The sequence below is a fragment of the Felis catus genome, chromosome E2, assembly GCF_018350175.1.
Source record: "Felis catus isolate Fca126 chromosome E2, F.catus_Fca126_mat1.0, whole genome shotgun sequence".
In the NCBI taxonomy this organism is placed as follows: Eukaryota; Metazoa; Chordata; class Mammalia; order Carnivora; family Felidae; genus Felis; species Felis catus.
In genome coordinates this window covers 42,551,593-42,565,371 of record NC_058382.1, presented here as the reverse complement: position 1 = coordinate 42,565,371, position 13,779 = coordinate 42,551,593, and the positions used below count along the sequence as shown (strand labels likewise).

Sequence of the window (13,779 nt, the reverse complement as noted above, 5' to 3'; positions counted from 1 at the left end):
TCAGGAGCGTGTGGGGGTTGGGATGGTGGGGAGTGTGAGGCACTGGCAAATATTTACTAATTCAAACAGAAGTGCTGGCTCAGTGAGGAACAGGGTGAGGGTCATGTTGAGAGAAGATGCCAGATTCTGTCCTGGGGTTCCAGCTAGCATTCAGAGCTGGAGAGGCCTAGGATCAAATTTCCCTCTGTGCTCCTTCCTGGATTGTCTTTGGCAACCTCCCTGGTGGGGGCCATTCCTGTCCCTGAACCTTGATCCATAGGCACATTCAGGAGAGCTAGAGCATGGAAGGGAGAGAGACAAACACAGAGACAGGGACAGAAAGACAGAGAAAGACATGAAACAGGGAACCAACCACAGTAAGATACCACTGCACACCTACTGAAATTAATCAAATGTACAAGACTGATAAGACCAAGTGTTGCCAAGGCTATGGAGCAATTAGAACTCTCACAGATGGCTGGTGGGGTACAAAAATGGTATAGTCATCTTAGAAGACAGCTTAGCATTTTCTTTAAAAATTTAAAGAAATTAAATTTAAAAAATTGAATGTCACTGAAATGTCCACCAACTGGTGAATGGATACCACATAGCATACCATACATGGAATACCACTTTGCAAGAAAAGGAAACTACTGGTTGCATCTCAAAAACATTATGCTAAGTGACAGAAACCTGTAACAAGTGATTCCATTTCTAGAACATTCTAGAAAATGCAAACTATGGCAATAGAAAGCAATTGGGTGGTTGTGTGGGCCAGGGTCAGGATGGGGATTGACTGACTGCAAAGGGGCATGAAGGAACTCTTTGGAGCAATAGAAGCATTCTAAAACTTGATGTGACAGTGATTGTATATTCCTGAAGTGGGTGAATTTTATTGTATGTAAATTATTCCACAATAAAGCTGTTTAAAAAAAATAAGATGATTAAAAAACTAGTACTGGGAACCCACTTTTAGAAAGTATATTATGCATCTGCAGGGCTGAAAATCATACAGAGGCATGCATGCTGTGGGTGCTCAATAAATGCTTTCAGAATGCAAGAGAAGCTTCATGCACCAGTCAGCAGTTCACCACAAGGAAAGCCCATTCCCTCTAAGACAGCCAGGCTTAAGATTATCCTCGTCTGCCATCTGGTGGCCTCTCTGCATCCTTCAGGCCCCATGTCACGAGGCTCTATGGTTGGGCTTAAATGTAGTGGAGGGAAAGGAGGACTTTCTTTCCTCCTGGAAAATCTAGTGTGTGGAGAGGGCAAGTTGGTCAGAGGTGGGGGCATAGCAGGACTCCTAGGTCCATGAGAAGAGGGATACAGCCTATTAGTGACACAGAAAAAGTGCTTTGGTGGAACAAAGAGGCAGAGTGAACACAATTTGGTATTTTTGCACACTGAGATCAAATACCATATAAGACAGGGTTTCTTTCGGGGGGGTGAGTAAGGTGAGGGAAAGAAAAGTTTAGGGAAAGCAATGGGGTAAGCAGGAAAACTGATCATGTGGATGCTCAGAGTGAGTTGGGGGATGTTCAGTGGGGGTGGGGGGGGTTGGCAAGGAGAATTCTAAAAGGTAAGAGGAGCCCCTCCTTGGATAGAGAGGCCTTTGGAAGTCTGGGTACAAGAGTCTCTTCTCCTGGGCTTTCTGGCCCCTCAGTCCTACTTCCAGGAAACATCTCACAGATAAACATCTTCATGGATGTGCTACAATCCTGTAAAGTTTGGGTGTCACAGCACCACTGAAAATAAAGGCAAATTTCGGGAGGTGGATGGCTGAGGGACCCACCCAGTTCTCCTGGACACTGCACACCTGGCCCAGGTTCCATGGGCCGCATGGACAAGCTCAGGCCTTCTTCTTACAAAAAATGGAGTTGGTCACCTCTGTGGAACACAGATAAGTGAGTGAGTGAATGCTGTGTTTAAATGTTTATTTATTTTTAAGATGGAGAGAGAGAGTGAGAGGGGAAGGGGCATAGAGAGAGGGAGGCACAGAATCCAAAGCAGGCTCCAGACTCCGAGCTGTCAACGTAGCACCTGACACGGGGCTCAGACCCATGAACCATGAGATCATGACCTGAGCCGAAGTCAGACGCTTAACTGAGCCATCCAGGCGCCCCTTGAGTGTTGTGTTTAAATGTCAGTAATAGATGACATTTAGTCTAGGGGACAATGGGTGGGGCAGGGACTTTTACATTCACAGTAGCTGGTGGCCTCGGTGGTCAAGATCTCGGAACTCCTGGGCTCCTGGCATCCAGATTTTCTACTTAGGAGAGCATGTGGGGCTTGTTGAGAGCCAGGTGTGGTTACCATTTCCCAAAGCACCCTCCTTCAAAGGGAGGGGGGAGGGAGGGTGGGGATGGGGTAGAGGTGAGGAAGAGGGGGTGGGGTCCCAGGCTCAGTGGGGTGTGCACTTCCATTGGGGTTTGCCCATCCCGAGCTTCATTCACTGAGTATGTCTAACATGAGAGGATGTATGGGGGGCTTGGCAAGTGATATGCGGTAGGCCCTTAATAAATGTTTGCGAGCTGGCTGGCTGGAAGCATGCGTGAATGGCTATGCGTGAAGGAAGGCAGAAGCGACTAGCTCCTCAGTGGGTGTGTATGAGCATATGCGGTAGACTCCCACCTGCACCCAAATGCACCCCTCCACCCTCTCACCCTAGACAGGGATGTAACAGGGAGTTACAGCTCTGTGTGATTTTCCTCCGCCTCCTTTAGCTCCTGTATCTTCTGGGGTAGGGTCTTTGTCCAGAACTGGAGCCTGTGGGCCTTCAGGGCTCGGCCCACCGCAGGCTGCAAGTTCAGCTGTAAGTATTGCTCTTCCTGGTCGAACACAGGCCAGTGGGGCAGCCCCTTGCCGTTGGGGTTCCTGTAGACATGCCCTCCCAGCAGGGCAGGCGAGAGTCACTCTGAGCCCTGCTGAGCCCAGACCTGGCACCCCAACTGGAGTCAGGCAAGGTACCAAACAAGCTGGGTGGGCTTGGGGAATGACAGGGGGATGTTTCTAGACTTAGGAAAGAAACTTCCTCCCACTAGAGCGTCAGCTCCACCTGGGCAACCTGGGCTGTTTTTTCCCTTCCTGTCAGAGGGAGGCTCCTGGAGATGGACTGAGCGCTCAGCACCCAAAAGGCCCCTCCCAGGCTCCTGAAGCTAGGGAAGGAACCACCATGCAATTAAGGAAACATGTAAGCTAATAAGACACAACAGAAAAGGGGGACCTTGAATGGTTCAAGCCGCTGCAGCCCCTGGAGGTTGAGGTGGGGCGTGCCATCTCACCCATTTCGAGCAAAGTTAGCCCAGTACTTCATTATCTTCCTGCTCAACAGCTCTTCCTCCTCAGTGACTTCAACTATAGGGAGCAAGAGGACAAGGGTCCAGGTGAGCGAGCGCCAACCCCGGCCCAGCACATGGGTCAGCCCCCACCTCACTCGCCAGCCCGTGTGCAACTTTTCCCTGGCTGCTCCCCTGCCCTCCCAGGCCTGGCTCTCTGCCCACTCTCCCCGCAGCCCTTGGGAGCCAGGCCCTCTCCCCGCCCAAACTAGGCTCATCTCTGTTCTAGAAGGCTCCCTTCTTCCTTCTGACATTGCAAAATCATTTAAGAAACAAATATGCCTTTCAAACACCCTCCTCTGCACCCATGCCAGGCATCCATGGTTGAAGTGGGGAGAGGTGGAGGGAGAGAAGGCCCCAGCCTGGAGAGTCTTGGACTCCAATTCTAGCTCAGCCTTTCTAGCTGTAAGATGTAGGCACCTGATTCTTTCCCCTCTCTCATCTCTACAGTCAGGGCTATCACCCTCACTCAGGGACCCAGCCAAGGCCCTGTCCTGCATTCTGAGAATGAGGGGTCTCTGAGGGACCCCACCCAGGAACACTTACCATAGCCTTTCCAGAAGGCAGTTCCGAAGACAAAGAACATCTCATCACCATGGTCTGCCCTCACGTGGGGCGGCTTGGTGTCCTTGAAGAAGCTGGGCCGATGTTGGAACTCATAGAAGTAGACGGGGGCATGCACACCTAGAGGGTGAAGTGGACAGGCCGTGATATGGCTGTCCCTTCCCTGGGGCCGTCCTGCATTACCCATGGTGATGAGAGAGCTAGGTCCAATGCTGGTTGGAATCTGAACAATGGGGTGAGGGAGCCACTGGCTGGAGCAAGAGCAGTGGGAAGGACCTGAGTTCAAATCGTGACCTGGATTCAGATTGTGTGTGGTTTTAGGTACGTCACTGAAGGTCACTGAACCTCAGTTTCCTCATCTGTAAAATGAGGAATGTCTCTTAGGTTAGCCATGAGGATTTACTGAAACAAGGGACATCACGTGCCTGGCACCTATGGGCCCAATAAATAGACATGAGTTGGGACCTGGACACCAATAGACCTTGCCAGGGACCTACAGCTCTGAGCTGCCCCCTTATTGGTCTGGCTTTAGTTACAGATGTACTCACGTTGAAAACTGGCTACTTGGAGTGCAGGGATCACGAAGATATAGTCCCCCATCATCTCATGGAACTGGACCTGGAGGGTCTGTGGGTCTGCACTGTCCCCTAAGTACTCCTCCATCAATATGTCAACAGACTGAGGAGGCAACACCTACCCCAGGTGGATCAGAAATAGTCAGGTTAGGTGGGCTGGTGGCAGCAGGGAGGCAGCAGGGTCCGGGCTGGGCAGACGGATCCTGGAATGGTCTAGGGAATGCAAGGAAGGGGCCTAGCTCCAGGGTGACCCAGCCTTTGCTCATGGGAGACAATGCATGGACACGATATCTTGGGGATAGGTCTTCCCTGCCTCCGGACTGGAGTAAAGGCCCTCTTCATTGGGGCAGGACCCCAGAAGCCTCACCAACATTGCCAACATATTCCGCAGAACAGCCTTCACAGTCTCTCTGTCCTTCTGGGTGTCAGAGGTGTCCAAGCCCTGGGTAGTGGGGGAATCTCAAGTTGAGGGTAGGATGGGCCTAGATAGAGCTATGAAGCCCAGAGCCCTGCTCCCCAAAGGACTCCTGGCACCTGGGAGCTTGGGGCTGAGCCTCACCGAGGGGATGAGCCAACCGTACTCATCGTTGTTGACACCAATGATGCTGGGGACAGGTTGAAAGTCGGCAGAGGCCAGCAGCTCGTGGGGGTGCCTGGGCAGGAAGGTCCCATCCACCACGCCAGGGACGATCCTGAAGGGCTGAGAGGGCCCACAAAGTCAAGTCCCTTTTTCTGATGGCTTCTGGATCCCAGTCACTCCTTCCCAGCTCATCCAGGACACCCATACTCTCTCCCTCAGGAGGTCCTACAGCTGGCTTAGCATGGCCTGGCCTCAACTTCCCGCTCAAGACTGTGAGGACACCAATGTGTGGAGGTGGAATAACTTGCCCAGAGAATGAAAGGGATGTGTTCCCCACACCTGTCAGTCCTTTTCCTCCATACATGCATCCACTCAGCCTGACCTTATTAATGGCCAGAATCTCCTCTTCACTCTTGCCCCTCAGGCAGTCCACCAGTGCCTCTGAGTCAATCTGGCCACAGGCAGACATGTTTGCCACCATCTGTAAAGAGACCAGGCAGGGGCTGGCTCATCCTTCCAGGCAAGGGTGAATGATTTGTCTAAGGTCCCAGCTGGGGGCAGGTGCACCACAAATCTCACAGGTACTAGGGCAGCAGTTTTGCGGGCCATAGAACATGCTCAGCCTCTGCAATGGCAGAGTTCTGTGGATTCTGATCCTTGAGCCCCTCCGCCATCTCCGGAGAGGTGGCGGTTTCCCAGGTGCTCTGATGGCAGGGTAGTCCTCGTTGTCCTCATTTAACAGAGTAATGGAGGCTGAGAGGTAAAAGATGAGGCAGCTTCCCACAGTTGGGGGTACTCACCGTGGAGACCACATCAGATGAGCTATCAATGAGGCTGGGCAATAGAGCCACACCACTCTCCATGATGGCACCATGGAAGAGTCCTTTGGACATGGGGGACACGACATGTGAGGACACACTTGTGCCACCTGCAGACTCGCCAGAAATGGTGACACGGCCAGGGTCTCCTCCAAAATAGGCAATATTTTGCTGGACCCAGCGTAGTGCAGCCACTTGATCCAGGTAGCCCCAGTTGCCGGTTGCATGCTTGTCTCCAGTGCTGAGAGTGGCAGGGACAGGGATTATGGGGCTGTCCTGGCTTCACTCAGCCGGCATTGCCCTGCCCAACCCCAGGCTCACCTGAAGAAGCCCAGTACACCCAGGCGGTACTGAATAATGACCACCACCAGGTCCTCAAAGGCCGCCAGTGCAGAGCCATCATACATGGAAGCCATGCCGACCGTAAACCCACCACCGTGGATCCACACCAACACCTGGGGAAATTAAAGCACAGACACCATGTGGCTCCCATCCAGCCGCTGGGGCTGCTACCTAGACTAACCACCACTTTGGCTCTGTCTGCCTAACCACATAGATAGAACGCAGGCAGGGCAGGGTGGCGTCTTCATGACCTGGGCTGAGGGTGACCCAATTTCTATCAGAAAAATTTGGCTTCTGATATTTTGGGGCCCTCTCCTCCTGGCTCCATTTCTCCCAGAACTCTCTCTGATGTGGAAAGAAAAGGGGCATCATCCCACATGGACATTAATTAAAAGTTTCTCCACTCTCAGGGTTCCTGCGTGGCTCAGTCAGTTAAGTGTTGACTTTTGACTTTGGCTCAGGTCATGATCTTGCAGTTCGTGGGTTCAAGCCACGCATCAGGCTCTGCAATGACAGCACAGAGCCTGCTTGGGATTTTCTCTTTGCCTCTCTCTCTCTGCTCCCCTCTCTCTCTCTCTTTCTCTCAAAAGTAGGTAAGTAAACAAACAAAAGTTTCTCCATTCTCATAAGCCCAACAGATACAGCACCCGAGTGGGTCTCCTGGGCATGAGTTGGTTGGGTGAGCCTTGGGTCCAGCCCAGGGCCACAGCTTGTGACCTCCGGGAGCAGTCAGGGTTCTATGACCCCATGCCCAAGGGTCAGCCATTAATGCTGAGTAAGAAGCACTCCCTTGGACCCACTAGTGGGAGGCTTCTCAACAGGGTCCACGCTGCAGCAGTGCCCAGTCTGACCTTGTTCTTTCTGATCTTCTTGCAGAAGAAATGTCCTCCCATACCCCAGCCAGCTAGGGCCTGGCACTCACGGGCAGATTGGAGCCTTCCCTGGCGTGGGCCGGTGTGTAAATGCTGAGGTACAGGCAGTCTTCGGACATGGAGGTGAAAGGCAAGGTCGCATTCAGCAGCTTCAGAAACATCTCATTTGTGGTAGTGATGTTCTGCAGACACCTAGTGGGGCCGTACCACGGTCAAAATGAGATCCTGGGCCCACATTTTCTCCCAGCCTCCCTCAGTCCCACCTCCCCTGAGAACTTGCTCACACATGGTCCTTCCCTAAATCCCTTCTGCACCAAGTTACAGGCCACAGGCTCTGGGGAAGCTGTGTTTGAGCCCAGTCTTCCAGGGAGGCCTCAAGGTTGTAAGGGCCTTGGATACCAATCCTCCTGAGGCTGGGAAATCTTGACTTTTGGGGGTCTCTCTGAGACCCATGGGTTGCATGTGTTGGTAGGCACCACTGTCTTCCTGTACTCAGGCTGGGAGCAGGGGAGTAGCCCACACACATGTGCTGCCTGCATGAGTGGATATTAGTTTCTCACGAGAAGAGCAGTGGGGCATCCCTCATCTCAAGTCAGACTGTCAGGGAACCTCATCACTCCAACATGGTTTCCAGTAGCAAGAACATACGCAAGCCCTTTGGCCAACGGCAGTTGGCCCTGCCACTGGCACGGTAACTGCACACAGTGGGGGTCCTCTACTCCTCAGGGATCTACAGTATCTGCTGCTGGAGTCAGGGGCTCCCATAGGGTTCATGGAGCCAACTCAACCTCTCCCAGAGACACCTTCCCTGGTGGCAGAGAACACTTGACATAACTAGAACCTAGGCACATCTGTATCTCTGCTCATCCCTTCAGCACTTGGAGCTAATGCCCCTTAAGTGCCAAGCCCCGAGCCTGGGAAAGTTACTTTGCCATTCCAAGCCTCTGCATGCTCGTGGAAAAAATGCATGTGAGGACCCATCAAACTCAGAGGGGAGACTGGCTGTGGAGGCTTAGATGAAATGACAACTGTAACCTGGCCCAGAGTACCCTCCACCCCAGGGACTGGAGTTCCTTGGACTCCCTGCTTACATAGCTGGGTGGGAGGTCCCGTCTTTTACACCACTCCAAGATTCAGGGGGCTCAGGGGGTGCAAATCGCAGTGGTCCTAGAGGCGGTTTAGCAAAGGGAATTCCCAGGAAGGTGTGGACCCCCACATCAGTGCCTTTCACGTGGATGAGGCTCCCCCGCACCTGCCCCGTGTGTGTGGTCCGGATGGGGCTGGCAGAGTCCTGGCCTGTGAGCAGAGAAGTGGACATCAGGGTTGAGTCTACCAATTAGTTGCCCTCCCAGGCTACTAATGTTGCCCTCTCCTTCTGGTCTTCAGCTCAAGGGACTCTGACTTATAAACACTTGCTTTACAAATGTCCTGCCTTTAACCTTTGTGTGTCTACTCTCTCCCCCCCCCCCCCACTGTCCTTGCTGGGTCTGGCCCTGGCCTTTTCTACCACACTCAGTGAGGCTCCTTGGGACTTAGCACCTGGTTGACCTCCAGGAGCTTCAAACATATGGTCACATAAGCTTGAAGGGATGAGAGTGTCCTTTCTGCTGACAGTGAGGCAGTAGAACTGTGGCAGTTGGACACCCAAGGCTCCTGTGCTTAAGGATCTCATGCTCTAGGTGGCAAGAAATGACATAGAGAAAGCATCCTTAGAACAGGGGCACCTGGGTGGCTCGGTCGGTTAAGCGTCCAACTTCGGCTTAGGTCATGATCTCTCGGTTTGTTAGATCAAGCCCCAGATTGGACTCTCTGCTGTCAGCACAGAGCACGCTTCAGATCCTCTGTCCCCCTCTCTCTCTGTCCTTCCCCTGCTCGTTCTCTCTCTCTCTCTAAAATAAATAAATAAAAAGTTAAAAAAAAAAAAGCAAGCATCCTTCAAACAAAGTGATGATGTTATGAGGGGAGTACAACCTCTCCTACTGTGGGGATCAGGGATGGGAGGAAGTGACTGAAAGTCACCTAACACAAGGGGCCAAGCTGATATTCTTTTTTTTTTTTTTAATAAATGTTTATTCATTTTTCAGAGAGAACGTGTGAGCGAGGAAGGGGCGGGGGGTGGTGGTGGTGGTGGGTGGGACATAGGATCCAAAGCAGGCTCTACGCTGACAGCAGAGAGCCCAGTGTGGGGCTTGAACTCACGAACTGTCAGATCATGATTTGAGCCGCAGTCGGACATTCAGCTGACTGAGCCACCCAGGTGTCCCCAAGCTGATATACTTAACAAAGAATTTCTACAAATGAGTAAGAAATATGCTAGCTGCATGTACTTGGTGAAAGAATAGGAAATGATGAGACAATATGTTCAGACAGAGTAAGGAATACAAATAAATGGCTCATACACACACGAAGAAGTGTTCACCTCACTCGTGCTAAGAGAAACGCTCATTGAAATCTCACTGTGACGTCAACAACTTACTTTGTCACAAAAAGCAAGACAATCAGACAATGTGTGTTTTCTATTGGAAGAGTCCATAGCGCTATGTGAAGTAGTCTTGCCCCAAAACGTGACAAAGCAGAACGTAAAATTGAAATCTGGTCAAGCCTTGAGAATATAAATGCATGAATACAAGTTGACAAGCATACTGGGGACAGAGAAATAGTTAAAAGACACCATATGGATATAATCAACGAAGGCCAAACTCTGGGATCCTCTCCAGAACAACTAAATTGGTTTCTTCAATGTAACAACTAAATTATAAAGAAAATAAAAGAGAAGCAGAGGAAGATGCTGAAGATTAAAAGAGATTCACATAAAAAAAGGTGGATAATGGGGCTCCTGGCTGTCTCAGTCAGAGGAGCATATGACGCTTTATCTTGGGGTCATGAGTTCAAGCCCCACGTGGGGTGTAGAGATTACTTAAAGAAATAAAACTTTTTTTTTTTAAAGACCAATAATAACAAATGTTAGTAAGGATGTAGAAAAACTGGAACCTTCACATATTGCTGGTGAGGAGATAAAGTGGTGTATATGCTTTGGAAGAATATCTGGCAGTACTTGAAAGAGTGAAACATGGAGTTACCATATGACCCAGAAATTCTACTCCTAGGTATAAACCCAAGAGAATTGAAGACATATGTCCACACAAAAACTTGCACATGAATGCTCATAGCAGGATTATTTATAATAGCCAAAAAGTGGAAACAGTCTAAATGTCCATCAACTGTTAAATGGATCAATAAAATGTATCATATCTACATGTTGGAATATCATTCAGCACTACAAAGAAAAAAGTACTGAGCATGCTACAGCATAGATGAACCTTGAAAACCTCATGCTCGGTGAAAAAAGTCAATCACAAAGGATCACATATTGGATGCTTTGTTATACAAAATGCCAAGAATTGGCATATCCATAGAAACATAAAGCAGACTGATGGTTGCCTAGGGCTCAAGTTGGAGGAAAGGAGGAATTGATGTGGTGAACTCTGTGAATATACTAAAAACCATTGAATTGTACACTTAAATGGGTGAATGGTATGCTATGTGAATCATGTCTCAACACTATTATAAGAAACACGTCTACCAATTTCCAAAGTATGGACCTTATTTGAATCCTGATTAAAAAAAAATAGGTAAATACCATTTATGAGATAATACAAAATAAGAACATTTGGCTAGATGCTTGATTGCATTAAGAAATCATGATATTGGGGGCTCCTGGCTGGCTCAGTCGTTAAAACATGTAACTCTTGACCTCAGGGTTGTAAGTCTGAGCCCCATGTTGGGTATAGAGATTACTGAAAAATAAAATCTTGGGTAACCTGGATGTCTCAATCAGTTAAGCATTCGACTTCAGCTCAGGTCATGATCTCTCAGGTTGTGAGTTTGGGCTCTGTGTCGGGCTCTGTGCTGACAGCTCAGAGCTTGGAGCCTGCCTCAGATTCTGTGTCTCCCTCTCTCTCTGCCCCTCCCCTGCTCACACTCTGTCTCTCTCTCAAAAATAAACATTGAAAAAAATTTAAAAAATTAAAAAATCTTTAAAAAAAGAAATCATGATATTGTTTTATGTCTATATATTCCTTTTCTTTTAATAGGAGATAAAAAATCTACACGTGATGTAATATCTGGGATTTGCTTCAAATAATGGTGCGAGGGAGAGGTGGTAGTCTAGACAAAACCAGGTTGCTCAGGTCGTAATTACTGAAGGTAGATTATGGATACAGCAGATTTGTTATATTATTCTACCAGAGACTGGAAGCCCTTTGATGCTGTGTGGCTGCAGGCAGCCCTGACTTTGTACCTTGGGGTACAGGGAGGTATCCAGTCAGGCTCCCCATACTCCTGGTGTTAACTTCACTGGCTCCTGACTCCCTGGAGCTTTCCCTACGGCAGGTTCAGGTTCTGCTTCTGCAGAACTTGGCCAATCTGAACCTGGTTCCATAATAAAAGGGGGAAAAACAAACCCAAAAAACAACTCTGGGGATTTATACCACCTACAGATCAGAGACAACAGGGGATGAAGGACCTTGAAGGTGGACCCAGAAACTGAGTCCTGAAAGCAAGGAGGAGCTTCAGGATGGGCAGTCACACCTCCCTGTCTTTTCTCATGCACTTCCCTTTACCCTGAACAAAGGTCGTTCCCATTTCTCCATCTGTGGGGATCCTGACCCTGCACCTCCACAAGGAAGCTCTCCTGGGTTTCCCAATCACAGTTTATTGCTTCCACTCTTGAGCCCCCAACACCCTTATCAAAGAGTGAAAGGAGTGTCCTTCCACTCTTCTTTCATAAGGACATTGAATGCAGTGACTCCAGGTTTGAAGAGAGGGTTGTTGGTATTGTGGAGGATGCCCAAGGGGGACTGGGCCGAGGGGAAGTGGCCATGCGAGTGCCTGCCTGTCACTGGTTTTTGCATGTTCAGTCAGGCTCTCCTGCCAGACCTACCTTTCCCTTCCCAGCTTGCCTGCCTACCTCTACCCAGATCACTTATCAGATCAGCATGGATCAATATGCTTGATGCCGTATCATGTGGATAAGATCAGAGTCAGCACTCACAGGTTCCACAGAGGGCAACTGAGCAATGTTTTTCCAAGTCAAAGGCCCACCCCTCTCCCCAGTAACATGCTGCCTACACACACACAGTTCCTTGCCAGGTGCGATATCTGTCCATGTAATTCACTGAGGCCACTGGCCTCCAATCCTGAATGTTGTCATAGCAAAGGACACAATGCTGAAATGTCCCTGATCAGAGGCCAGTTACATCAAGGATCCCTGAAGAGAAACCGTTCTATGCAACAGTATGAGGAAGCTCTACCATGTACAGGTATAGGGAAGTCATCCCCTGTGTCAGGAAGTAGAAAAGCTGGGTGCCAGAAAGGGAGGGAATTTGTGATCATTTAGGTGAAAACCAAGGATGTGTGCACAAATCCATTCTTCGGTAAACTGAGCAGTGTGTAAAAAGCCCTGGGGACCTTGAAGGAGCCAGGGCCGGATGGGACAGGAGAGGGTCAGACATATCACCTATGCCCTCTTCTGGCTTGTCTATTATTTCTTTTTGAAAGTGGGTCCTATCCAAAATATTAACACTTTTAATCGTCCTGCTGGAAGGTCTTGGTGACTGCTGAGAGCCTGGCGAGCAGCTAGTAAGGGTGGAAGTGGGGTGGGCCGTGGGGAAGGGATTAATGTGGATGTCTCCAGGGCAGATTCAACTGGGAAGAGGGAGGACAGTCAGGTCTCACAGGTGGGGCCGTTTTGGGTGAGAGGATCACACTGGCCAGAGGGGGCACAGGAGCTGCAGACACCGAGGCATGGTGCCAGAATAGCCTAAACTACTGGTAACCTGAAGCTGACACAAAGTGCTCTGTGACACCTTTGCTCTGAGGCCAAGAGGTGCCCTCACTCCAGGGGGGTGCATGGGGTGAAGAGGAAACAGACAGCCTCTTTAGGATGCAGAGGCAGGGGGCTTGGGCTTGTATAGCCAGATTCCCCAAGGGCCAGTAACCTTGCCTGGGGCCCCTTTAGAGGGGTCTTCAGTGGGTGCCAGGACGCTCTTCTGGCCAAGGGCACAACACTCAAAGCCAAACCGCATCAGGAATATTATTACTGGTATTTTTCTTCGGGGGCAGCGCCGGCTCCACCACAAACACTAAGAAGGAAACATCCCAAATGATGCCCCCACCCCCAGCCCCGCCTGCGTCACCAGGTGCTGCTCAGAGCTCCTGGCCCTACTTGCATCACTGGTGTTGTATGCTCAGACAGCCCCAACTCTCTCTGTGCCTGTGAGGGCCCACCCGCCGGGTTTCCGGACAATCGCTCCAGCATTCAGTCTGGTGCAAGTTTCCTTCACTGTGGTTCTCCACCCGTTCCCACCTCTCTGGGACCTTCCCTCCTGCAGCCTCAGGTCCTGACTCTGCAGAATCTGGCAAGTGCGACTCCCGTCCCTTGCCACCCCTCAAGGGAGCCTCACCCTGGCCCAGGACGAGAAGCAGGAGTCCACAGACCACGGCGTTCAGACACCCGCGAAGTAGGTACAGTCGCATGGTCTACCCAGTGCACAACTGCTGTTTTCACCCCAAAGACAGCGCAGAGGCTGCAGTTCTGTGAGTGCCTCCAGCAGGGCACGGAGTTTGACCTAGGCTGGAAGTAGGCGGGGCTAGCTGGGAAGGGAAAGGCAGGAGAGCCTGCTGAACACGCAAAAACCAGTGACAGGCAGGCAC

The 13,779-nt window shown here is 50.4% G+C and overlaps 1 protein-coding gene across 2 annotated transcripts; it reads right to left on the bottom strand.

Moving 5' to 3' along the window:
• Window positions 1–79: 79 nt before the first annotated feature.
• CES2 (carboxylesterase 2) lies at window positions 80–13,694 on the bottom strand. Of its 2 annotated transcripts, XM_019819862.2 has the most exons (12): window positions 13,530–13,694; window positions 8,157–8,361; window positions 7,116–7,257; window positions 6,173–6,306; window positions 5,834–6,092; window positions 5,416–5,514; window positions 5,013–5,153; window positions 4,821–4,895; window positions 4,427–4,571; window positions 3,861–3,998; window positions 3,261–3,333; window positions 80–2,853 (listed from the first exon to the last, which is right to left on the bottom strand). In XM_019819862.2, the coding sequence occupies exons 1-12, from the start codon at window positions 13,600–13,602 to the stop codon at window positions 2,667–2,669; spliced, it is 1,671 nt and encodes a 556-aa protein (XP_019675421.1). In that variant the 5' UTR covers window positions 13,603–13,694; the 3' UTR covers window positions 80–2,666. The 2 variants fall into 2 exon arrangements, with proteins under 2 accessions (XP_019675421.1, XP_044902051.1); XM_045046116.1 differs by lacking the exon at window positions 8,157–8,361 and having other exon boundaries at window positions 13,530–13,675.
• Window positions 13,695–13,779: the final 85 nt, after the last annotated feature.

Bases quoted from the DNA above. Each gene is read 5' to 3' on its own strand.
- CES2 (XM_019819862.2), bottom strand. From the start codon at position 13,602: ATGCGACTGTACCTACTTCGCGGGTGTCTGAACGCCGTGGTCTGTGGA. The intron at 5,154-5,415 runs GTCAGGCTGAGT...GGGCCCTCTCAG, and splicing joins AGATTCTGGCCATTAATAAG to CCCTTCAGGATCGTCCCTGG. The intron at 3,334-3,860 runs GTAAGTGTTCCT...TGCTCCCTATAG, and splicing joins TGCCTTCTGGAAAGGCTATG to TTGAAGTCACTGAGGAGGAA.